This window comes from Periplaneta americana, chromosome 4, assembly GCF_040183065.1.
Source record: "Periplaneta americana isolate PAMFEO1 chromosome 4, P.americana_PAMFEO1_priV1, whole genome shotgun sequence".
Classification (NCBI taxonomy): domain Eukaryota; kingdom Metazoa; phylum Arthropoda; class Insecta; order Blattodea; family Blattidae; genus Periplaneta; species Periplaneta americana.
In genome coordinates, this window is record NC_091120.1 from 43,210,339 (window position 1) to 43,236,010 (window position 25,672).

Consider the following 25,672-nt stretch of genomic DNA (forward strand, 5'->3'; position numbering starts at 1 on the left):
AATGCAAAAATCGACAGAGAATGAAAGACGAAACGTATCAATGTTAACATTGTGTGCACATCAAATGTCGCGTAGAGAGCTACTGAGCACTCACCATATGGGCACTGTAACTTTGGCAACTCAACCGTTGTTACCATGCAGCGTATTCCGAATCTCACCGGACCGGTGGACAACAATGACGTCACGCTGCAGCGAAATAGGAACAAAACTGCTGGAAGGATCGATGGCTGTCATGGCGACTGTATAAGTTGTCTGTGCTATGCTAGCAAAATTTTGCGAAATTTCCGTACTGCCATCTCGTTCAAAGAAAAGAGAGCATAAACAATTTATTTCTTGAATCGGTAGTAATAACTGGTCCGTTGACATGTTTGCTCATAAGCCATTAACATATTGTTTTTACGTTGTGCTCATTACAAATAATACAGCAGAACTAAAGCAGAACACACCGCCATGACACAACAGTGTACGATGTCATTTGTCTGCTAATTCCCACTCTATCAAGAACCAATCAGATTCACTGATGGAGACTGCCACCACCTCTGCAAGGTGATGGCACTGGTGGAGCATCAGTCATGCCATCGGTGAAATTCGGAACACCGTGATGCCATCAGATTGCTCAGCGCTGAGATTCGGAATACGCTCATAGCAACAGGCCTACCATGCTATGTGACATTCAGTTGTTTTTCCGATCGCAACGCTAGTGTCGTGTCCAATCTTAAAAAAAAAACAGGTATAGGCAAATTAACCTTTCCAACATTTATCCCTTTTCATTTTCATTGCATATTGATCGGGAATGGCAGTCTTAACCAAGCCGGTTACTATAAAGGCTGCTGCAAAATCTGAAGAGGTGGTTAGTAGGCCTACATGAATAAAATTTATTACATTCCTGTGTATTTCAGTGTGGCCTGTATTAGTTATCCATTACTTCTCACTGCTAAATTGCCTTTATAATATTACAATATTAATTAACCAGTTTGGCTAAGATTCTAAGATTACCTTCCATCTTATTTTGTTAACCCTTAAATTGGCAAAACTTCATTTCTTACAGTAGTTTATTAAACTGTGTTGGACTGTAAAGAAAACAACTATCGCAATGTCCCTATTTTATATGTTGTACAATATTATAGTATTGTGAAATTTTAATTTTCCTACCAATTTTTTCTATTGTTCTATTAAAATTATAGCCTATAGCCTATTAACCCGTTGAATCATATAGGATACTTTGCGAATTTAAGGGTTAAGCTGTACTCCAATTCCGAATATCCAAGAATTCGTAAGGAACTATGAACATGGTGTTTGGAAAGAACACAACAGCGAGTAAGTCAAGTCAAAATGACTGAAATACTAGTACATATGACGAAACTTCAATATCTTCGTACTCGTTAAGACGTAAAGTTTTCTCTCCCTCTTATAAATTATATTGAGTTGTAGCTATCTATGCAAGCAACAGTCTGCCTTCTGCACAGAGAATAGGTATGTTTAACGAAATAGCCGAATTTGCATGCACTCATATACTATTCTAATATGAAGAGAAAGTAGGCCTACATATATTTGAAGCACAATAGTAACTGAAAATTATGGCATGGGCAATATGGAAGAACAAGCCTACAGTTTAATTGATGTCGATGTCACTTTTATCACCAGACTTCTCTTCTGATTCTGATTCGTTGAAATGAACGGTGAATAGTTGGATCATGTCTCTTAAGAGTTCTTTCTGGAAATCTTCTTTCTTGTAGTTGTTCCACAATTTCTCCATACCGATATTGGAACACTTAATTGCATTAGGCTGCACAAGATTTTCAGTGTGCAATTTTTAATGTTTTGTTATCGGCCACATACTGCTTTACCCTCGATGAAATAAGTTCAATAGGGTTATAATAGCAGTGGTAAGGTAAGACAGAGTCTCATAACATTGTGGTCATGCCTTCTGGTGATTCAATCAATTTCGTACTTATTGTATTGAGAATTACTTATTTTAATCAAGACACACTGTTAGCCATTATAGCTAAAACATTGGCTTTTCATGTTGGTAACCCAGGTTCGAGTTCTGGTGGGTTCAATTAGAATTTTGATGGCCAAAGATGGTACTTTGTGTTAGGTTTTCATGGGCTATTCCTGTTTTCCCTACCAACATTTCATCGCTCCATTAATCACCATGTGATACTATGCAATTCATCTCCCATGGTGTGTTGGAGGCAATGTCTATGACAGCTAAAAGAACTGCAACTTCAGCGCATCATCTACTTGCTTGTGTTTGTGCCAAGTGTCTTAATCTTTATAACAGAATGAATACAGTATATTCATTGTCGAATCATTACAGAGTTAGGGACAATATGCTGCAGTAATTGTTCTTCAGACTATTTTCTGAATAGGGTAGAAGTCATTTCAGAAGGCAAGTCCTCCATGTTCGGTTTTGTCCTAAAACAATGAGTCGCCCAGATTTGTCAATTGGAATCTTGATGTCACCAGAAGATCGTCTTTGTCCACCAGCACTTGCGTGGTTCTGATTGAGCCGCTTTTCAAATAAACATTTGAATAAGTAAGAACAGAAGTAATTCAGTCAAGATCAATATATATACAAGAGGATAAAAAAAATAAGTGTGTTAATTATAGAGGTTCAGCAAACTCTCGATTATCTGTGTGCGGATTATCTGGCTTCTGGGTTATCCATGCACCACTGAAGTTAATTTTGTGCGAGATCGTGTGTATTTGCTTGGTTTCCGCACAAAACCAATCCGCAGAAAGTCTAAAATTCCACATTCAGTATTCCCAACCTAACACACATAACAATTTCCCTCTTCTTACCGCTTAAGTGACATATTGATTTTACTGCTTTAGGCTTTTAACATTTTTTTAGAGACGTTCAATATAGTAATAATTGTAAATTGGAAACTTACCACTGCAATTTCACCTAAATTGCACTGTTAATTATTGTTTTTAAATATTTGCAAAAATTAAGTAAACTCTACAACTCCACTAAAGTTACTGCATTCGTGATGCAAGTAACATTATGGAAGCCGTGAAAAAATCAACAAGATTCCATAGACTGGGGGGAAAAAAAAGTCAGACGTATATCACGGCCTGCTGGAGTATAGTAAACACAGAAAACATTTTAAAGCAACAATGTTGAAGACAGATATTTTTGTTTTGCAAATTTGTCGTCATTGAACAGAAACCAAGATGGAGATTTCATTGCAACTAACTAGAAATTCCTCTTTCAGGTATGTAATAAACGATCTTCGCACAAAATAATGTACGATACACGAGCGGTATGTTTTCTTTCAATTCTCAGAAATTAAAAAGGCTCAACTACGTTTCGCTTTTTCAAACTTTTCCTCGAACATGAAAACTTCAACATACCGCTCTTGTAACGCATATTACTATTATTATTGTCATGAAATCTTGCATACATGTGAAATGAGCTTGGAATACAGAGTGTGCAAGTCTCAAAGTGACCCTGGTATAAGAATAGTCTATTCGTAACTATCCAACTCTTCCAGTTTTCTTTTCTGACATAAATCTGACTGTAAATGTTTATAAGATATGTATATTCCTCAACTGACAACCAAATGAAACAGAGGAAACGATTATTGATTGAACACTTGTTATTTTATGACCAAGAAGTTGGTACTGATAAAAATAATTTTATAATACTCAGTTTATTCTTTTGGTATTTTCTTTTCTATTAAAATGTTAACGGATCAAGTAATTAGCAGAATAGGACAAAAGGAAATACTGTTAATGTAAAAAAATTGAAATAATGCATTAAAACCTCATTGTTGGGAAGATTGACTGGACTCACTATATGTTCAGTTGACCCATTTTTATAACTCTATTAAGGGGACTTACTTACAAATGGTTTTTAAGAAACCTGGAGGTTCACTGCCGTCCTCACATAAGCCCACCATTGGTCTCTATCCTGAGCAATACCTACCATCACATCCTACCTCCCTCAAATCTATTTTAATATCCTCTCAGGCCTTGGCCTTCTCAAAGGTCTTTTCCCACTAACACACTATATGTATTTCTAGATTCACTCGTATGTGGTACATGCCCTGCCTATCTCAAACGTCTGGATATAATGATTCTAATTATGTTAGGTGAAGAATACAATAAGTGCAGTTCTCTTAGCCCCAAATATTTTCCTAAGCACCTCTATACTGAAATTACTAACTTCCATGTTTTAAAGCTAAATTCATAAAACATTTATCACTGGTATATCTGGTTAATAATAACAAGTACAAAATTTTATCCCTCTAAGTTTGCATTTTATTAATATCGTAATAAAATATTGTATTGCTTTACATAAGAAGTCCCTTGTGCTACAAACATTACTAGGAATTTTTTATGATTATTCATATTTTTATTTTTTATTGTTTTATAATAACAAAATTCTAGTAATTTACTGATTAATCTTAAAACAAAACCCTATAGTACGTTTTCATCCCAAGTATATAAGGATCCAATGGGAGGATAATATTAAAATGGATTTGAGGGAGGTGGGATATGATGATAGAGAGTGGATTAATCTTGTACAGGATAGGGACCGATGGCGAGCTTATGTGAGGACGGCAATGAACCTGTGGGTTCCTTAAAAGCCATTTGTAAGTAAGTATATAAGGATCCATATAAGTGAATATCAGTTAAGAATAATGTAAATTGTGGTGCCAGGAACTTCTTATATAAAGCAATTCAATATTTTAATAAAATGCAAACCACTTATCATAGGCAGATGAAATTTTCTAGATTTGTCATTATTAACCAGATATACTGGTGATCAAAATTTGGTGAATCTCACTTCATAAATATGGTAGTTATTGATTTTACTATTGTGAACCCTTAAAAATATGGAACTTGGAAATTTCAGTATAATGTCCCCTTAAAATAAATATGGAACAATGCAAGAAGTGATGTAGTAGTATAATTAAAAAAATTCACAGCTGAAATCATGAATATGTTGATCTATGCAAGTGAAAATTCGTCGAGAAAAAAAAAAAAAAAAAATCTGAATTAATGTAAATAAAGATAGACATCTGCAGTGAACACACTCTTTTGGATGGAAAATGATACTGTGTATAAATAAATATGCAAAATTCATGTGTATGCTTCTATCATGTATAGGTCTGTAACAAATACCTTTTGATACTTAAATTTCCATCCCACATAGTCATTTCATGGAGATGGTTTCCTTCCTCAACTGCCATAGTTTCGTTCATCCCTTTCTTTCCAATTTTTTGGTTTATTCTTGTTATCTCACGAAAGAATCTTTCATAACTCCAGGTCAAAACTGTTCTAGAAAATGTGCACACAGGGTAATACTGTAAAAGAAAAGTGACATATGATAACCTAGCTAATAATACAAACTATAAAACAAAAAAAACTGGCTTGAGAAATAGCATAAAATGTTCAATTCTACTAGTATTGGGCGAACAATTTATTTTCTGCAACTTCAGCTATCAGCAGGTGTGGTCTGAAACACTGGTTACAGAGACAGCGCAGTATTGATGATTTGTCAAATTACACGCTACTGGTATTAATGTAAAATATTAAATATACGTAAGTAGCTAAAACATAATTCCATAAAATTTACTTAGTCTTACGTTAAAAAGTGTTAAAATTGTTAAAAAAGGTATATACCTTGGACAGACGGCCCGTTTCGATGCTATGTCACGTCATCCTCAGTGTCTCTTGAACCACTGGTGATCTTGACTCTACGATGTGCATTTGTCGATGGTAGGGGTGGGGGTGTGTTGTTCCTATGGTGGGGGCTGGCTGTTTGTGTGTTATGATGTATTATGACGTCGAATAATGTGTGTGTATTGAACTGCAATTGTGTGTTAAGTATATATTGTGGGTATGCTATTGTATTCTTACGAAATATATAAGAATACAATAGCATACCCACAATATATACTTAACACACAATTGCAGTTCAATACACACACATTATTCGACGTCATAATACATCATAACACACAAACAGCCAGCCCCCACCATAGGAACAACACACCCCCATCCCTACCACCGACAAATGCACATCGTAGAGTCAAGATCACCAGTGGTTCAAGAGACACTGAGGATGACGTGACATAGCGTCGAAACGGGCCGTCTGTCGAAGGTATATACCTTTTTTAACAATTTTAACACTTTTTAACGTAAGACTAAGTAAATTTTATGGTTTTAACAAAGTGTTAACGAGAACTTTAATCAATGAAAACCTAATTAGTCACCCAAATTAAGAAAGGAGATTCTGAAACTATTCTCGCTCCAAACGGAGATCATGTGTACTTTTGATTTTTTCCAGCAGAATTCTGTGATAACATATAGTGACTATTCTATAGATAAACTTCATATAATATTCGATTATAGAATTATCAATAGGAATGTGTGGGCCTTTCATCCTCTAACCTAACACTTCCCCCATGATTATCTCTGGGTAACATCAAAAGATGAAGTGTATAAAAATAATACACATAAAATGGAACAACTGAAAAAGAGCACCTGGGAAAATATCGCCTCCATTTCTCAAAGGAAACTTCAATGAGTGATACGTCATTTCTTCATTTTGGTAAGTAAATTACATTTTAACTGCTTACTGTATATTTAATAATACAGAGTATTCGTTTACATAATGTAGGTCGACCGGATGGCACATGACTGGCACAAAGGCTGTCTCCCGCACACTCGGCAATCCAGTTCAGTCTCTCTGTAGGAATCTGTGTTGACATTAGATTGCGTGTTACTCTTCTGATTGTGTTAGTGAAGTATTTAGATTTAGGAGTGGTCTTTTGCTGCTGTTGCTATATGGAATGGTAAAATTAAGAAACTTTCTTGTAAATTGTCTTTTCACCTTTCCGCACTCACTCTTTTTCAAATAAGTCTCTACCTTGAAATTCCTTTGCTCTAATGCATATCCCCAGGGATATGCGGGGTTGTCTCAAGGGGTACACATCCCACTGGCAATGTATGTAAAAATACTGATATTTATTTTATTACACTCGTTAATAATTATTGCAATTTACATATTTTCTTTTACAATATCAACTCTTCTTTTTTCTTGCTTCAGTAACATTTTACGTAATTCTTCACTATATTATTATTTCATTAATAACTACTGTATATACAGTATAATAATAATAATAATAATAATAATAATAATAATACTAATAATTTTTTTTGCACACAACATCAAATGCTGTCTTTTGTTATTTTTTATATACAGTAATTGCACTGCAGTTTGAGGGCACGAAAGTAAACAACAATGTATTTTGGGGGTACACTAGCTCAAATGTAAATTTCTTTGGTGCTATGAGAGCAAACTAATCTAAACACTTCACTAACACAATCGGAAGAATAACACACAATCTAACGTCAACATAGCCACTCCTACAGAGAGTGAACTGAATTACCAGTGCAGGAGACAGTTTACTGCGTGCTGATTGGCCTTCATGCTGGTCGTGCTCCAATTGGTTGATCTACATCATGTAAGCGAATGCTCTGTATTTTACATTAATAGTTTGTGGTTTGTTGAATCACCAATACTGCACTGCCTTGATGAGCGATATGAGAGTCTATGCCTGCTGATAGCTAAGTTGCTGCTTTTTGGCCAGGAAATAAATTGCTCACTCAATACGAGAATAACTTTTCTACTTCTTGCTAGCTAAGTCACTCCCATCTTATGCTAGATTAAATGCAGATGAGTACTTGTAAATTTCAATTTAACTAACCCAGTATCTACTATGAACTGTGAATTGTGTTCACATTTAATATTTGTGAGAAATTCCCTACTCTATCTGCCAATACAAGTCCAGTATTATATAGAAAATCGAAGACAGGACGTTTATATTTGATATATATAGCCTTACCTGATGACGAGCCTTATTAGGAACGTGTTTCAACCTGACAAAAAGGCTACTGAAATGCAGATTTTGTAATATTTGGAAGCTGTAGTTACTGTTTTATTGTTTGCATTGAAAGATATTTTGTACTTTATTTAACATTTACTCTGTAGTATAACCTCGTGTGACTTCCAAAAGTGGTTTTGACCTGATGGTTTTGGAAGATTCATTTGGCAAAGGCATTATAATGATAGCCTCATGCCATAGCTGCATAATATAAAGGTGTCATGCTTTGGACTAGCATTACAGAATGAGTGCTGGTTTGAGTTGTCATTCATTCATTTCTTGCCAAGGGCAGGTTCTTCATTGCAAATCCAGCATTCTCCAATCTTCTCTCTTTTCTGCCTTCCTCTTTGTCTCCGCATATGATCTGTATATCTTAATGCTGTCTATCATGTGCTCTATCTTTTGCCCGAACTTCTTGCCCATCCACCATTCTTTCCAGCGCAGCCTTCAGTAGGCAGTTTCTTCTTATACGTGAACCAGACCTAGCCATAGGTTACTGGTCATGGTGAAAGAAATTTTCTCATGAAATTTTGACTTGTTGCCTACCCAGCATTGTGATGAATTTGGGAGCATCACTGTGCTGAACTCACTTTACTCCCATACTGGTTGGAGACCGTTCACCTCTTAAGGCACGTGGACGTGAGGCCAGCAGTCTACCTTGCCATTCATAGGCTGTTGCACCATGGATTATTGTCATATAATTTCAGTTGGCATTGTTTCCTTCATTAGGTTAGACTGTCCAATATATTTAATTTAACAAAATATCTGCATATTCAGCCTCAGAACTTCTAATATATTTTATGCTCGACCATGCCGAAATGTAGTAATTATACACCTGGTAGCAGTCCTTTAATGCATGTCATTAAAGTACACCTCATTAAAGTACAGGTGTTCAGCCAATGACAACTCAGCTTACAGGTGTTCAGCCAATGACAAGTCAGCTTTGTACCGTTATAAAACCGCAAGTATCGATTATTCTCGGATATGCAATCGAAAGAGAATTAGCGAAAAGTCACGGAGGCTGGAAATCCAATACTGTCGCAGAAGGTTATGTTCTGTTACTATAATAATTAGCGTTAATTGTAAATAATATTCAAATAAATTCAACTTGTCATCTCGTTTTTCAATGTCGAATTCAATAATCAAGGTTATATCAAGTTTAATGGGATTACATCAAGGTCAATGACATTGTTCCTCGGAAAAAATCAATACTTTCGCGTCTGCGCACATCTCACAATTCACGACCTAGAACAAGGTCACTTCCGATCTTGTCAGATACAAATAAAATGTATACATCTGAATAATTTCAAGTTAGAAATATGGTCGAGCATAAAAAGTCGTATGAAACTTGCCTATAATAGTAATTAAGACGCTCGTATGAATATTATGAAACTCGCTTGCGCTCGTTTCATAAATATCCATACTTGCGTCTTATTTACTATCATTATAGGCTCGTTGCATAATGTACTATTAGAAGAGATGGATGCAATTGGTGAGAGGTAATTGAATGAGAAGGTACATTCTATAGATGTTCTGGTACAGGCCAACATATTATATGAAGGCCATAAAGCAGACTATTACATTATTATCGTCACCACACCATCAAGGAATGAGCCTAATGACCTATTTTGTCGTCCTTACTGCATTATGAACCTACACTAGTGAGACTCCCTAGCCATGTGGCCAGCATGATGCAGCCATCGCCATTTAAAAGAACAGAACAAGGAACCCAATTCCCTTGGAAGGAATATAAATTGTACTTGATTGCTGGAAGGGAATTATAAATTTTGAAGTAAAATTGATAAGTTTACAAACATACAGTGACATAGCAAATAATCAATCTTTTATTGTCAAGAAATCTTATGAGATAATAGTAATCCAGTATGTATTTCAGTATATACCCAAACAATATTTCTAAATGAGATTGATTTAAATATTATATATCTATTCTGATAACATTTTAAATAATAAATGTCACATATTTCACGTATTGAGATTTCTTCCATGGTATTTAAAAGCAAGACATATTTAATGAAAGGTGAATATATCTAGCAATGATAATTGTTTCTATGTTAAGTGTGAAACAAGAATACATTTTTATACCTCAGTATTACTTTCCAGAGATGACGTTCATTCAATATGTTGTTTTATTTGCAATTATATTTTGCCTCTAGTACGTATTTGTTTATCAAACAATAGGAAAGGAGCATTTCGGTTGAAACTATGTTGTCCTTTTTTTTTTATCTCATTTGGAAGTCCTATAGGGGGATTGTACTAGCTGACGCACTCTGAAATACTGCACTTCCAAACAGAAAAAAACGCACTAGAGCCAACAACATTTTCATAAGCATCATGGACTTGGAGCATCTGAAAAAGACAAAGAAAATTAAACGACATTAATGAAGTGCCAAAATATCAAACGCATAATTATACTCTTAACTTCTTTATGTAAATGTCAACTATGTTGCAGGCAAAAGGAACTTCGGCAGAATCAGTGGCGTATACTGGTTAAAGGGTTTGGGTTACCGCTGGCCCTATTATTACACAAAATATATCTAACAATTACTTTAATTTTAATTACTATGGTAAAACTAATAATACAAAATTATTACATTATGTTATATTATAAACTTTTTCTTTTGTAATTTCCTTGGGCTACCGCCGGTAGCCCGCAAAATACGCCCCTGGGCAGAATTGACAACTTTTAGTTAGAGTTCCTATAAAACAGAAACAGAGTTGGAACATGTGAATCCACTGAGTAAGGCTATGCATGATTCTTAATAATTCCTTTACTTCAAAGCCATTTATACTAATAATGAATCTGTATCCAAAATTTTTCTGGTAATTTTCGATTTTCCAAAAATAATTGGTGTTAACATGTATAATTAACCACCCTGAAACCGAAAATCGCTTTTTTGAAATTTTTGTTTGTATGTATGTCTGTCTGTCTGGATGTTTGTTACCTTTTCACGCGATAATGGCTTAACCGATTTATATGAAAATTGGAATATAAATTAAGTTCGTTGTAACTTAGATTTTAGGCTATATGGCATTCAAAATACTTTATTTAAAAGGGGAGTTACAAGGGGGCTTGAATTAAATAAATCGAAATATCTCCCTTATTATTAATTTTCATGAAAAATGTTACATAACAAAAGTTTCTTTAAAAATAATTTCCGATAAGTTTTATTCTATACAAAATTTTGATAGGACTGATATTTAATGAGATAAATGAGTTTTAAAATTACAATAACAACGCCATCTAAGGCGCTGTACTGAAATAAAAACAAGTGACTTCGTCTATAAGGGGCCTTGGACAACAACAATCGAAAGCTATTAAACATAGCCTACAGAGAATGTTTCTGTGTTTGTATGAAGTAATATCGGAAGCTAATTAATTGTTTAATTATTATTTCACCATTGGAAATTGTAGTTTCTCTAGATGGACATAATTCTACAATGTTATTACAGTAACTTCTGAAACATATAGCAAGTAATATAAAGTATATACATTAAAACTAAATTATATGTCAATCTTCATTAAACTATGGTTGCATGTAATAACAATTAAGAAATATGTTAAAGGAATTGTCATTGCACCAAATGATTGCTCTCTGGACCAAAATGACCGCATTATAATTATTTAAATACAATTTAAATTAAGTAACATATTAAACGATTTATCCTTCTATCAAACACGGATGTTCCGTGGATCAAACGTCCTATTTTAATTATGTAATTATTTTATATTTATTTGTAACAGGTGCAGCGGAGCGCACGGGTACGGCTAGTCAGCAATATATTCGTACATAATAGAGGTTGCGAAATATACAATATACATAAGAAAACATGTATGCACAATAAAGAGACAGTATATTATTGCAGCTTGGAGTGTAAATTGGATATTAAGGCAATGGCTAGACAGCACTGGGCTTGTATTTTGTGTTGCTTCAAATCCTACAATTTGTATTTTCCTACATATTATTGTTTCTTCTTAAAATTTTTTATACCACCATCATAGCAAACCATTAAAACTGTCTGAGTTACTAGTCCACATAATGTAAGTTGCATTTAATTGTGGTGGACTGTTTTTGTTGAATAAATTCTCGTAATAGCTCGTGCTGTATATATTCAGGACAATCAATTTCTGTACCTGGCTGATTTGCCGGATGTTGTACCAAGTTATGGTTCTCTCGCTCTGGACTGTTGCTGCCACTACAGGCTGCTGCTGGTCTCTGCTGTTCAGTAGACAGTCGAATAGGGACTCGGTCCAAACCTTGCTCTCTGTCCTGCTCCACTTCCCAGTCTTCCATCTAATAGCGAAAAAAGTATAGACTAGAGTGAGTACCTTTACATAATATGATATGATTTAATGTCACTCCACCGTTTCGTCCTGCTGGTCCCTATGCAGTTAGGAAATTGCCACTGTTGCTGACAGCACTTTTCAACAGATTCCCATTTCTCAGTTGTTGATTTAGGCATTGTCAGAGGTTGCAATACTTCCCATAGCACAGTGCATGTTTCATTTACTATTTTCACAATGGTTGAATGCGCCAGTTGACAACTGAATGATATGTTTTCAAGCTATCGCCAGTAACAAGAAATCTTAAACAAAATGATTTCTACTTTTATAGGCTATAGGTTTTTATCATGTTTAAATGTTAATATTATTTGAAAGTGATTTTAAGTATTTAATTTAAGCTTTGGAGTGCAAGAAAAAATGGAAAGCTACGTTGAAAAGGGAGCACAGTGGGAGTATGGGAGGCATCCCCAAGGAATCTTGGAAATTCCAAACTGAACTAAGTTTCTTGAAACCTTTCCTTGCACCATGTGACTCCCAGTTATCCAATCTTCAGCTAGACGATTATATTGCTGAATCTGGTGAATCATCCAACTTTGTTACAGACAAGCAATTTGACACTCCCTTCCCGAAATCAAAATTCATATCTAAAAGAATACTGTACTCCACACCTGCTGCTCTATCAGTTTCATCTCCTCCAGTTACTGGTATTCAAACTACATCTCCATCAGAAATTATTTCAAGTACTGAAAAGTTATCAATCCCATCTGCATCCAAGACAATAAATCCAAAAAAGCGAAAAAGAACAGAAACTTCCGCTCCTTCTGGTTCAGTTGCTGCAGTCCTCAGGGAATACTTGGAAAAGACAAACCGTCTAGCTATGCCAGAAATTAAAAAGGATGTCATAACACATTTTTTCCTGAATATGGGTGAAACAGTTACAAGATTTCCTCCAAACTACAAAAAAAAAAAAAAAAAAAAAAAAAAAAAAAAAAAAAAATTGGTACTGGATGTGGTCACAGAGTGTGAAATGGAATCTCTAAATTGGCAAAATGAGTCTTAAGATAGTTTACGTCATGAATGCCGAACCTAATGTCAGTGGAGAGTAATTTGTATAATGTTGTATTTATTTTGTAAAATATGTGTTTAGTATTACATTTACTTACCTTAGACAAACAACCAGTCTCATTATTGGAAATACAGGTGCATGAAATCAGTAAAGTTTTTGCTTAAATGTTGTTCAACCAATTAGAATAATTGCTTGCAATACTCATAGGAAAATAAATATTAAATTTTGTTTCATCTCTTAGTAGATAATCAAACAGATTGGAAAATTCTCCGTGTGTGTCTCTAGTTAAAAATATCATGAAACCAGTATATCCTTTTCTTGTTTTATATATTTATTTCTTCTCTTTCCACCTCTCCTCTTAACTGTGCCAAAGCTATTATGCGATCATTTTGAACTCCCACATGCTTCTGTTCAGTTTGGTTCGATTCGATTTCACTAGATGTGAGCAGCAGCAGACTTTTCGTTTCGATTCAGTTTTCCGCTAAGTGGGAGCAGGCCTTAAGAATTTAACCTTAGTCCTACTTTTAAATTAAATGAACCAAGGTGAGGGTCTCATGATATAAATTAGGCTGATTAGTGCCATGTTAAGGTAACACTATACATGTTTCGTTTTATAAGTTTCAAAAGCACTGAGGACACACACACACACATAATTTTTTACTTGTTCCACATCTCAAGGCTGTGTATGTTGATTAATATCTTAGGAATGCAATAAATTCAATTTTAGAAGAGAGAGAGTAAATGCTGCCCCACTTTAATCTGTGGTTCTGCATTTGCGCACTACTTATTGTAAAGTCACTCCTGATTATATATAATAAGCTCACCTCAGTCTTATTGAAATCTCCGCTCTCTTCATGAACTGGAATCATGTCATCTACTTGTAAAATTTCATTCTGGAAAAGAAAATGGAAGAAAAATGAAAGCCATGGAAGTTTACTCCTAATTTTTATAGAATTCAATATCACATTCTTGCAGTTAGTCGCAATCAGGATAAATATAATGTTTACACAAGGCTTGCTCTAATTTTATTAAGGAATTTTATACTGTTTAGGAATTTTTCTTTTATGAAACTAGAGTCAAGTGTCTGCATTAATGGGTCCATCATATTTGGAAAAACATTTTCTGAACGTCTGTTCCTTAAGGTACGGTCACACATCGCTACTTTTGCAGCGATGCAGTACAAAAAATTGCGCAACTCTCATACTGCGACGTGTGAACAACAGTGCAACCCGAAAAGTAGTGGCTGCTGAACCTGCTGCTCGCTACTTTTCCATGCTGTGCGCAGCTTAAAAGTAGCGATGTGTGAACAGGGTTCTCAGAGTTGCAGCCGCAGCATTTTTGATATCGGTTTTGTTGACACTTTTGCTGCGGTTGCGACCAGTGTTGCCACCTAAATGTGCCAATGATACTTGTATTGTTTGGCTGTATTTTAATGTTAGATGTGATGAAAATAAATTATTTGTAACAGTTATTAAATGCACAACACAGCCTGAGCATATCTGCTGACGATATAATTCACTTTTTTAATTTTCTGTAGCATAGTTTCAAACAGGAGGGTTGCCAACATTGATTACGTGAATATGCTGTTGGTTATCATTTAAGTATATAGGCGTTTTTAAAAGCTTTGTAGTAAAAATAATGCCAATTTCTGAATACTAGTTAGGACAGAAAAGCAAATAATAGATAAGTAAGCTTTCGCATGAGTTTCTTAATAATGCGAACATAACCACAAAATGTATATTGAGAAGTCAACACGGAGATGGAAACCTGCAGCATGACTGCGGCTGCAAAAGTAGCGCCTTGCGTGTGAACAGACTCACAACCTCCAGTTGCAACTTTTGCTGCACTCTGGTTGCGCAGCACGAAAAGTAGCATGCAGCGCGCTACTTTTGGTTTACGTGTGAACACGACATGCAACTTTTGCAGCTGCAGTACAAAAGTTGCGCAGCAAAAGTGGTGATGTGTGACCGTACCTTTAAGGTGTTTTCACATGTAACGGGTTGCAGTCCTGCCATCTATCCACAATATGTGGAACCTGAATCACTCAAGTGAAATAGGCAATGGATACACACACACACATAGTTAAAATTTCCTTAAGATATGTCTCTTATTAATAGAGAGTTTAAAATTTCCTGGCACATTTACAGCTTCTTGGTAGCAGATCAGAACATCTAAACATGCGAAAGGTTAAAATTTTCTCAATAATGGAACACACTCAAACATACAATTCTCTTTATTTCATAATTCCTCATATGAGTCTTACTATACTGTGTAGCTGTATTACACCATAATTACGATTATTGATAATTTCTGATGAGGAAATGCACCTAGGATTATTATTCCAATAATGTCAAAAAGCAAGCAACAATCTCACACTTTTTATGTAGAAAATGTATGGTTTTTTTTTTTTACTTTACTTAGTTATGATATTTATGTTAGAAATTTGTCATAAAGTTCTTTGAAGAATGAACATATGTACAAGATATGTAATGCGTACTTATCTTTATCATGCATATCAGAATTGTAAAATAATAGTACATTATGCAACGAGCCTATAATGATAGTAATTAAGACGCAAGTATGTTTGTTTATGAAACGAGCGCAAGCGAGTTTCATAATTTTCATACGAGCATCTTAATTACCATTATAGGCAAGTTTCATACGACTTTTTACGCTCGACCATATTTCTAACTTGAAATTATTCAGAAGTATTCACTTTATTTGTATCTGACAGAAGATCGGAAGTGACCTTGTTCATAGCTCGTGAATTGTGAGATGTGCGCAGACGCGAAAGTATTGATTTTTTCCGAGGAACAATAATGCCATTGACCTTGATGTAATGCAGAGAATGTATAACCTGGAAATTGATTTAGAATTGAAAAACGAGATGACAAATTGAATTTATTTGAATATTATTTACAACTAGCCGTATCCGTGTGCTCCGCTGCACCCGTTAGAAATAAATATAAAGTAATTACATAATTAAAATAGGACATTTGATCCAGGGAACATTCGTGTTTAATAGAAGGATAAATCGTTTAATATGTTACTTAATTTAAATTGTATTTAAAATATTAAAATGCGATCATTTTGATCCAGAGACCACTCATTTGGTGCAATGACAATTCCTTTAACATGTTTCTTAATTGTTATTACCAATTATTTTTGGAAAAGCGAAAATTAACAGAAAAATTTTGGCTACAGATTTATTATTATGTTTATATTATATTATGTAAAAAGTGTGTTGATAACGGATGTACTCGAATTAGAAAGTTTTTAATTTGTTGTGGGAGCTCTTGAATCTCAGGAGGAACAGCTTTTACAACAGCGCAACATAATCTGCTTGGCTCATTACCCAATTTTTTTGCATTGCATTTATTGCATATATATTTTATGTATTTTAACACGATTCAATTGAGCATAGTTAAAATTTGAATTATAAAATAATGGATTGCTAAGCTAACATACTATTACTGCATACTAAATCAATACACTCTCGTTGTTCGTTAATTCTCCGAGATAAAAATGAATATGTTCATAAACATTATTTTAAGAAATACAGGAAATGAATATACAGGATAACCTATCAAGTTTTCTGTGCATAAGAAGCTATTTTAATCTTACCTGTCCTCAATTCACTCACAAGTTACTGTAATAACATTATAGCATTATGTCCATCCAGAGAAACTACACTTTCCAATGATGAAATAATAATTAATTATACAAATTGGTTAATTTAGCTTCCGATATTACTTCATACAAACACAGAAACATTGTCTGTAGGCTATGTTTCATAGCTTTCGATTGTTGTGTCCAAGGCCCCTTATAGACGAAGTTATTTGTTTTTTATTTGAATACACCGCCTTAGATGGCAGTTATTTTAATTTTAAAACATCTCATTAAATATCAGTCCTATCAAAATTTTTGAAATAATAAAACTTATCAGAAATCATTTTTAAAGAAACTTTTGTTATGTAACATTTTTCACAAAAATCAATAATAAGCGAGATATTTCGATTTATTTAATTCAGGCCCCCTTATAACTCCCCTTTTAAATAATGTATTTTGAATGCCATATAGCCTAAAATCTAAGTTACAACGAACTTAATTGATATTCCAAAATCAGTTCAGCCATTATCACGTGAAAAGGTAACAAACATACAGACAGACAGACAGACATACAAACAAAAATTTCAAAAAAGCGATTTTCGGTTTCAGGGTGGTTAATTATATATGTTAGGACCAATTATTTTTGGAAAATCGAAAATTACCAGAAAAATTTCGGCTACAGATTTATTATTAGTATAGATTAACGCTAATTATTATAGTAACAGAACATAACCTTCTGTGACAGTATTGGATTTCCAGCCTCCGTGACGTTTCTCTTATCTTCCGATTGCATATCCGAGAATAATCGAAAACCTGAACTTTAATGACATGCATTAAAGGACTGCTACCAGGTGTATAATTACTACATTTCGGCATGGTCGAGCATAAAAAACTTACACTGCTTAAAGCACTGAGTAAAGATGAATAAATGAAAAAAAGTTCATAATCGTGTACAGTTAAACTTGTATCTCATACAATCATATAATTTACAGCATATCAAGATATAGTGTTACATATTTCCCAATGATTGCTTGGCAGCTCATTTATATAGAATCGGCATCTCCCTCTCACCTTTGTGACCTATGAATAAATACTTAGTTGATAAAGAGGTGTTTACTGTTCGTGCCAACGAGTTGTATGAGATAGTAGTGAATACACGTGTATAGAAGGTGCTGAAAGTGTTGTACCCGTATAAAAACTGTGAAACTTAATATTATGCACAGTATTTCTTACACACATTATATATATTACCTCACTCACTGCATTATCTCTTGTAAGATGACCTCACTCACAGACAAAACAGTAGGTTGTATACTAACAACCAGAGTAATTAGAGCTACTAGCGTTCATCTCTTGCATTCACGGGACGCAAATTTAACTTGTGGGCGTAATAGTAAATAAACTTATCTCCAAACAATGCCTAACACAGATGACTTGAACATATTTCACAAGTCTTTGATCTTACTGTATCTCCAGCACCATCCATAATGCAAGAATCCATAGCAACTGCTCCTTCGGCCTGAGTACTCTGCCCCTCTGTAGGAACTTTCTCTGATGCAGACATGGCTGCAGCACTTTCGGCTTCCAGTTCTGGCATGTCATCAGTCTCTTCATGATGTGACTGATCTGCCTCTGCGAGGTCACCATTGTATGTTGTTGTACCTAGTGTAGTCTCTCGAGAGCCGATATAATTCTGGGAAAGAAATTTAATACAAGATGTGGACTATGTAGGGAAAAATAAGGAGGTTATACAATGAATTACCTGTCTTGTATCATAAATTCAAGTTTTAATATTTATTTATATTACGGAAAAAGTGAACACAGCTGTTTCGAACTACCATGGAATAAAGAGAAATTGTTTATGCAATGTGTAATAGATCATCTAGATCTTTTTATTTAGAAATGAAAAACAGCCGATATACATAATTTATTTATTTGCATTTTTCGTCAGTATCTCTGTTGGTTGCATTACTTTTTTTCCTATATTCAGAGGGCTATCTTCAGAGAGAGGGTCGCATTTGTTATTTAAATATCTTTGTGGACATGGAAACTGCATAATTGTGACCCGCTGCACGAAAAGGGACCTAAAGTCGTAAATTTTACAGGAGAACAAAATAACGAATTTGCTGTGTAAAAACTTCATTTCTGTTTTGACATCTTGCGCTATCTGTAGGCTTTTTTTTACACACTAAACTAGAACGTAGTTTTACACAGTGCTTCTTAAATACCTAAATCTTTCTTTAGTTGCTAAGAAAACAAATGAAAACTTTCATTTACATTTTTCTCGAAACGTACATAATGTAATATCAATATTCAATAAGTAATATATTAAAAACTATAGCACCTAGAATCATGAATTTTTTTTTTTTAATGCTCAGTATTTCATCCTTTTTTTCAAACCACAAAAAACAAAAAAATGAAAAATCCGACTTTAGGTCCCATTTCCTGCAACTAGTCACATATACAGTAGAACCCCGATTATCAGTCTCCTATTCACCGATAGGTGGATTATCCAACTGTCTACTTTTCGCTCTTTTTTTTTTTTTTTTGCTTCAGAAATAATATAACTTATATGAAGTACTGTTTTGTATATTATATTAGTAGGCCCTACGTATTTTTTCTAGAGAGTGTAATTACAAGCCTTTATCGTTACACAGTATGGTCTACTGTTAGAATTGTATAACTTCTATATAAAATGTCTTCCATGGGCGTCAACAGAAAACATGTTGTGCTAAGTATTGGAAAAAAAAAGTGCAAATAACTGAATGGTTTAAAAAAGTGAAACTGTGGCTCATCTCGCATCAGAATACGAGATTGGCGTTAGAACTGCGCGATTTAATAAAAAACATGGATAAAGTTTAAAAAAGTATGTAAATCTACAATATGAGACCTCCATTATTCCTATTTTTTTCTGAGGCTGTAATTGCAAGGGGTTTCCTAGCCTCTTAAAAACCTCTTGTTGACAACCAGACTTAAATTACTACCACTACCTTGCGAGTTAAATACAAAACCACAGAGGAAATTATAAAATCTTCCCTGGTATGAATTATCCGATTTTTTTTCGATTAGTCTATTCCCTTGATTACCATGGATAATAGAGGTTCTACTGTAATTGCTTTATTAATATATTACTTACTTTACTGGTCATTTTTTGTTTAAAAGTGGTTATGGAAATTTCCTTAAGTGATAGATATTAAAGGATCAAAGTTCATTCACACTGGATGGATGACATTATAAAGTTATTACTGGAGAACACGGAACAGAAATAAAAAAAAAAGTTTTCGAATTTCCTAAACATCTCTATTATGTTAAAATTTTACTCTGAGTGGAAATGGATAACTCAGATATCAAAGTTATTGAGAACCAGTCTCTACATTTAATATTTCTTACATGTTCAACAACTTCTGGAGTCAAAATGTGTTGGGTAGATTCCACTGATTGAGACATAGGTCCACTGTTTTTTGGAACGTCTTCTACTGCATGATCTTTAATTGATGAGTTTTTACAGCATTCGTCACTGTCCTCCTGAAAGCATAAAATAAATCTATAAACCTTGTACTGAAAAGCATGATGCATTAAAAGAAAATGACAATGATGAACTAGTGATTGATTATTATTGAAAATAGGACTTAGGAATAAAATAGTTTTTACACATTATACTAATAGTGACTCTGATATCTAAAAGTACAAACATTGTTAAAATTCCAGTTGATAAATTTCAGTAGCTGGCGTGAGTCTCATAGCTCCACAGATTTCACTGTGTATATTATAAAATAAGAAGACGACAATAATATTGCTAATAACTACCATTCGACTGTATTATTTTTGTGGCAGCGGCGCTGGCAGCAGCAACAGCAATAATAATAATAATATGAAAAGTGATTGGTAATTGTTATTAAGTTCTGAATAAGCCTGTTACAGCTATAAGAATGCAGCTTCGGAAATACAAGTGTGCATTATTGAATATAATGTTTATTTTATATAACTAATGACCATATCAACTCACATTGCTATTGTCTCCTCGACTAACGGTGTCAACAAGACGAAGAAACGTGAGTTCGCTCAGCAGTACTTCAGCAACAACAGTTATTAGCTCTTCACTGATATCACGAAGTCTGAAAACAGAAAGTAGGTAATATATTCACATACTAGTTCGTATTGTGTGGCATCTTATAAGTTGCTAACTTTAGAATTAGAATGGTCATTTTAATTCTCGAATTAGGAGGAAAAAATAGCTATAGTCGCGATGCTGTTATTCCCGCCGTGACTCCTCCTCTTTGCTTACGTCTTAGGAAGTGAAGGCTCTATAAAGTCTAGGTAGGTAGTACCATACGAGGAATCTATTTGCCACACCGTTAAACATTATCATGTCGTAGCTCCTATGATAATAAATCAAACACACTGTAATTCAGCAAATAATTGAGCGGAAAATAACGTCTTCGTGTGCTTTCTGCAAACGCCAACGAAAGAGCCAAAATGGCGGGCGATTATATTATTTATCGAGCCTTAAGAAATGAATAATGTCTTCATAAGCGAATCACAAGAGGCACACATTTAAATGTAGCCGACCTGCAACGCGATTGGCTGCCGGAAATTAGAGCGATGGGACTATAATTAATAAAAGATATTTAACTGATTATCTTAACCCAAGTGTCTCTCTCTAGGAGCGATGTTGCTTATAGTACACCACCTGCAGATGATTGATTGACTGGACTTTATGTTGTCAGCAAACAGCTGGATACATTAAGAAGATTGATTGATTACCTGCAACCTTGAAACTTGAGAAGAGCATCTTCTAAAAGAGCGTCAAGTTGTCCTTGATAGCAGCAGCCTAAACGAGCAGCTTGTGAAGAATTTTGCACTGGACTGCCAACAAGAGAAAGACTTTGTGCTGGTACCAACTGCAGTGTAAGTCTTCTAACAGCCTCAAGAAGAGAAGCAGAGCATGTGTCATCCAAATGAGCTTTCAGAAAGGGCAGCAAATCTACCAATACTGCCTGCACTTCCCAATCCAATTTATTTGAGCGACCCTGCAATAGGAACACAGATAATTCTTATAGAATCCAAAACTGACAAGCAAACATTCTCATGGGGGCAGATAAAAGAGTTAATCTTTTTTCTTCCACCATGTTAATAATCTTAAAACAAGTGCTTACACAAATTTTGGCAACTCGAGCACAATTACAAGGGGTGTAAAAAATGTTTCCCTGGGGCCGTTTACAGAAAGAAAACAATTTCGTGGAAAGATTTATTAGAACAAATACAGAAATTGTTGAGCTATTTTTCAACATATTCCCCACAGGATTTGAGACATTTGTCATACAGTGGTACAGTTCGTAATGTACTAAACAGTAAATCTTCGTTTTGAGACCAAACTATTACTTCTAACTGATGACTAGTAATGTGTTCAGTCTTCTCTTTCACATATTGCATAACATTCGATTATTTTTGAGATGTTATACTAATGCGGCGAGTATACTAAAAACAAACCACACTCTGACCTGTGTTATCTGCAATATGCCCCAAGAAAGTTTACGAATGTGGATCATTCATGGAAGAATACAGCCAATAGTGAGTGCGTAATATAGCTTCAGTATCAAAGAGTTGCCCTCATTAACCTTTTGAGTGGGATGATAGATAATTAGATCCCAGACATTTTGTCTCTTCAAGTTAATCTTCTGAGTTGCAGTTGTCTGGATTCTGGAGCTATCATATACATACATCAGTCACCATACATATGAATCACATATTGATCTGAGATGGTGATTTCTCAGAGCTGTGATTTTGAAAGTATAATCACAGTCGGAACCAGTGACAAACCTATCACAGCAACAAAATCACAGGTCTGAAAATCACACCCCATCACTAGGTTAAACCCATCATTATATGTTCTGTCCTTAAAGATACTTCATGCTATCTACCCTTACAGAAATCTAAAAGAAACTGAGCATTACTGCTAAACCTCCTTGTAATAACAGACTTAGCACTCAAACCTCTATGATAAAGAATTTGGGAGAGTGGAGGAACTTCACAATACACAGTCGATCACTCATCAGAAATTATTCCATAAAATCAAGTATATTATTAGATAACCAATAGAACTGGTTATGTCTTACACATATGTATCTAATATTCCTTCTAAAAGATGGCATGAAAATATCTTCCTTAGGCTGTAAAAGTTCTTCTAGGACAACATGATTATGATTATGATTGTATTCTTTCTTATATTCCTATTTATGTCAGACTATTACGTTTATGCAAATCTAACTTTCAGGTAAAGCTCCCTGTGAAGCAGACTTGAATAAATTTATTACGTTTATAGTTTAGTTTGCATTGTGAAAATAGTCTTACAATCACAGAATTTGAACTTGAACTGAGGAATCAACTAAATGTAATGTCTTCCAACCTTCTATCCAACAGTGGTGCATCATTGTGCATTGGGCAGGGTCTGGTAGGAAAAGCACTAGAGATTTTATGCTCGACCATGCCGAAATGTAGTAATTAACTAATTATACACCTGGTAGCAGCCCTTTAATGGACCTCATTAAAGTACACCTATTCATTAAAGTTCAGGTTTTCCACCAATCAGAAAACACCATTGTAGCAATATGAAGGTGCAAGTATCGATTATTCTCGGATATGCAATCGAAAGACAACTAGCGAAACGTCACGGAGGCTGGAAATCCAATACTGTCGCAGAAGGTTATGTTCTGTTACTATAATAATTAGCGTTAACTGTAAATAATATTCAAATAAATTCAATTTGTCATCTCGTTTTTCAATGTTTAAATCAATTTCAAGGTTATATCAAGATTAATATTCATTTTACTCTCTAGATTATATCAAGGTCAATGACATTTGTTCCTCGGAAAAATGAATACTTTCGCGTCTGCGCACATCTCACAATTTACGAGATATTGCACAAGGTCAATTCCGCTCTCCAGTCAGATAAGAATAATATGAATAATTTCAAGTTAGAAATATGGTCGAGCATAAAGAGTCATATGAAACTTGCCTATAATGGTAATTAAGACGCTTGTATGAAAATTATAAAACTTGCCTGCGCTCGTTATAAACATACTCACGTCTTAATTACTACCATTATAGGCTCGTTGCATAATGTACTATTCTTACTGTCTCTTTACTTATACAACAAGAAGTAAAATAGATAATGTGTGAACTATGTCATATACAAAATCTATAATTTGATAAATACATACTGGAAGTTCTGCAGGAAGAGAGAGCCCATCTGCAATGCTCCAAGCAGCATTTCTTGGAAGTGGACATGGTGGGGAATGAGTAGAAGGCAACATAGCTGCTGCGCCATCCTAGAACAAAAATATATACAATAAAATCCCGTTTTACTGTTCCCGTTTTTGAGGAATAATCTGTTAAGTCCCAGCAAAATTACCATAAGAATAGTGTAATTAATTCCCGCTTTTCAGTAAACTGGTTTAAGGAAAATCCTGCTTGAAGGTACTAACCTCACTTTCTGCAATGCTATGGGGTTCTGACACAGATTCACACCTCTCTGCTATGTTTGGCATACAATGTGCATCATTACCCTGTCCTGTCAGTGATGACGCCAAAGACTCTGCCAGGTGATACTGACTACCTTCATCCTGTAATGAAGTTTAATAAGTTACAAGTCTGTATTATTTTCATGTGCTTTTACAGTTATTAGTGTATGATACAGGATTCTCAGCATACATTGGCTTTACTTTCTCACTATACACAGTTCAGATATAAAGTATTGCAATGCTGGAAAAAAACGATTTAGAAATTTTCTTGGAAGTAGATACACGTTTTCAGTACAATAGTGAAAAAGCATGCTATATGCCTGTATGTGAAGTAATAATTTCTACTAAACTATTGGAGGAGTTTTGTTTATATTCAAATTATATATGAAATACATTATACAGAGTGGAAGAGAACATATTACTTTAATTCACAGAGATAATAGATGAAGTCAATGCGAACAAGTTTTGTCAAATAAGTTTTTTGATACATGCAATGGTTTTGAGAGTACAAAATGTAATGCGTTGCAACACTGTAACGCTCCTTGAGATATTTTCCTCTCGCAAGTCATGCGGAGTGGATGATAACTCACCCGCGCTGCAAAGCAATGACCTCAAGGAGGGTTACAGTGTTGCAACGCATTACATTTCATACTCTCAAAACTATTGGAATTATCATTGACTTCATCTATTAACTCTGTGAATTAATGTAACAGGTTCCCTTTCACCCTTCTATATATATATATATTTTTTTTTTATTTGTAATTTTTTGTATTACTGTTATGTAGAATAAACTAACAAAAAATATTATTCACAGCAGTTACAGAGGTGCCAATCTTTTCAAGTGGGTTACCAGTAATTCCATCCCCCCTTCTGACAAAGTCAGATGGATAAGGCATATTATATATAACTACACATTACCTGTCACTTGTCAAAAAATTGTTCTGTGACATGTTTTGCATCTAACAGCAGCTTTTCTGCAAATTTCTGCTTCAAGAATACTTTTCCTTGTGATGTCATCTTGATCTTCTCGATCAGAAATGACACAGTGGACACTGGAGACTCTTCCTAGAGGTGAGTGACTGCTGTGAGGCACACTTAGTACTGAAAACACAACTGTACCTAATGTTTTATACTTTACTTATCCACTTTCATTTCTAAGCTCTACAATTTTTGCCCTACTTGTATTTATTCTAGATTCATTTATAATCTATTTAGGAAAAGTATCGCATTGGTAAGTTGCAAACTTCTTTTCAAGTCTGTAATTTTCACC

General features: G+C 34.5%; 1 protein-coding gene and 1 long non-coding RNA gene across 9 annotated transcripts in view; both read right to left on the reverse strand.

Moving 5' to 3' along the window:
• Positions 1 to 5,314, reverse strand: part of LOC138697775 (uncharacterized) — an 89,911-nt gene extending 84,597 nt beyond the window's left edge. Inside the window, exon 1 of the long non-coding RNA XR_011331607.1 lies at positions 5,137 to 5,314. This is a non-coding gene — a long non-coding RNA (uncharacterized lncRNA). The remainder of the gene's footprint in view (positions 1 to 5,136) is intronic.
• Positions 5,315 to 9,730: 4,416 nt separating this feature from the next.
• The window catches only part of LOC138697776 (pericentriolar material 1 protein-like), a 98,278-nt gene continuing 82,336 nt past the window's right edge, over positions 9,731 to 25,672 (reverse strand). For all 8 annotated transcript variants that reach the window (XM_069823268.1, XM_069823270.1, XM_069823272.1 and 5 more), the window contains 9 exons: positions 24,367 to 24,504; positions 24,103 to 24,210; positions 21,647 to 21,912; positions 20,889 to 20,997; positions 20,273 to 20,407; positions 18,348 to 18,575; positions 14,098 to 14,166; positions 12,058 to 12,217; positions 9,731 to 10,271 (listed from right to left, as the gene is read on the reverse strand). In XM_069823268.1, the coding sequence (XP_069679369.1) occupies positions 10,255 to 10,271; positions 12,058 to 12,217; positions 14,098 to 14,166; positions 18,348 to 18,575; positions 20,273 to 20,407; positions 20,889 to 20,997; positions 21,647 to 21,912; positions 24,103 to 24,210; positions 24,367 to 24,504 (1,230 nt within the window). In that variant the 3' untranslated portion in view covers positions 9,731 to 10,254. The remainder of the gene's footprint in view (positions 10,272 to 12,057; positions 12,218 to 14,097; positions 14,167 to 18,347; positions 18,576 to 20,272; positions 20,408 to 20,888; positions 20,998 to 21,646; positions 21,913 to 24,102; positions 24,211 to 24,366; positions 24,505 to 25,672) is intronic.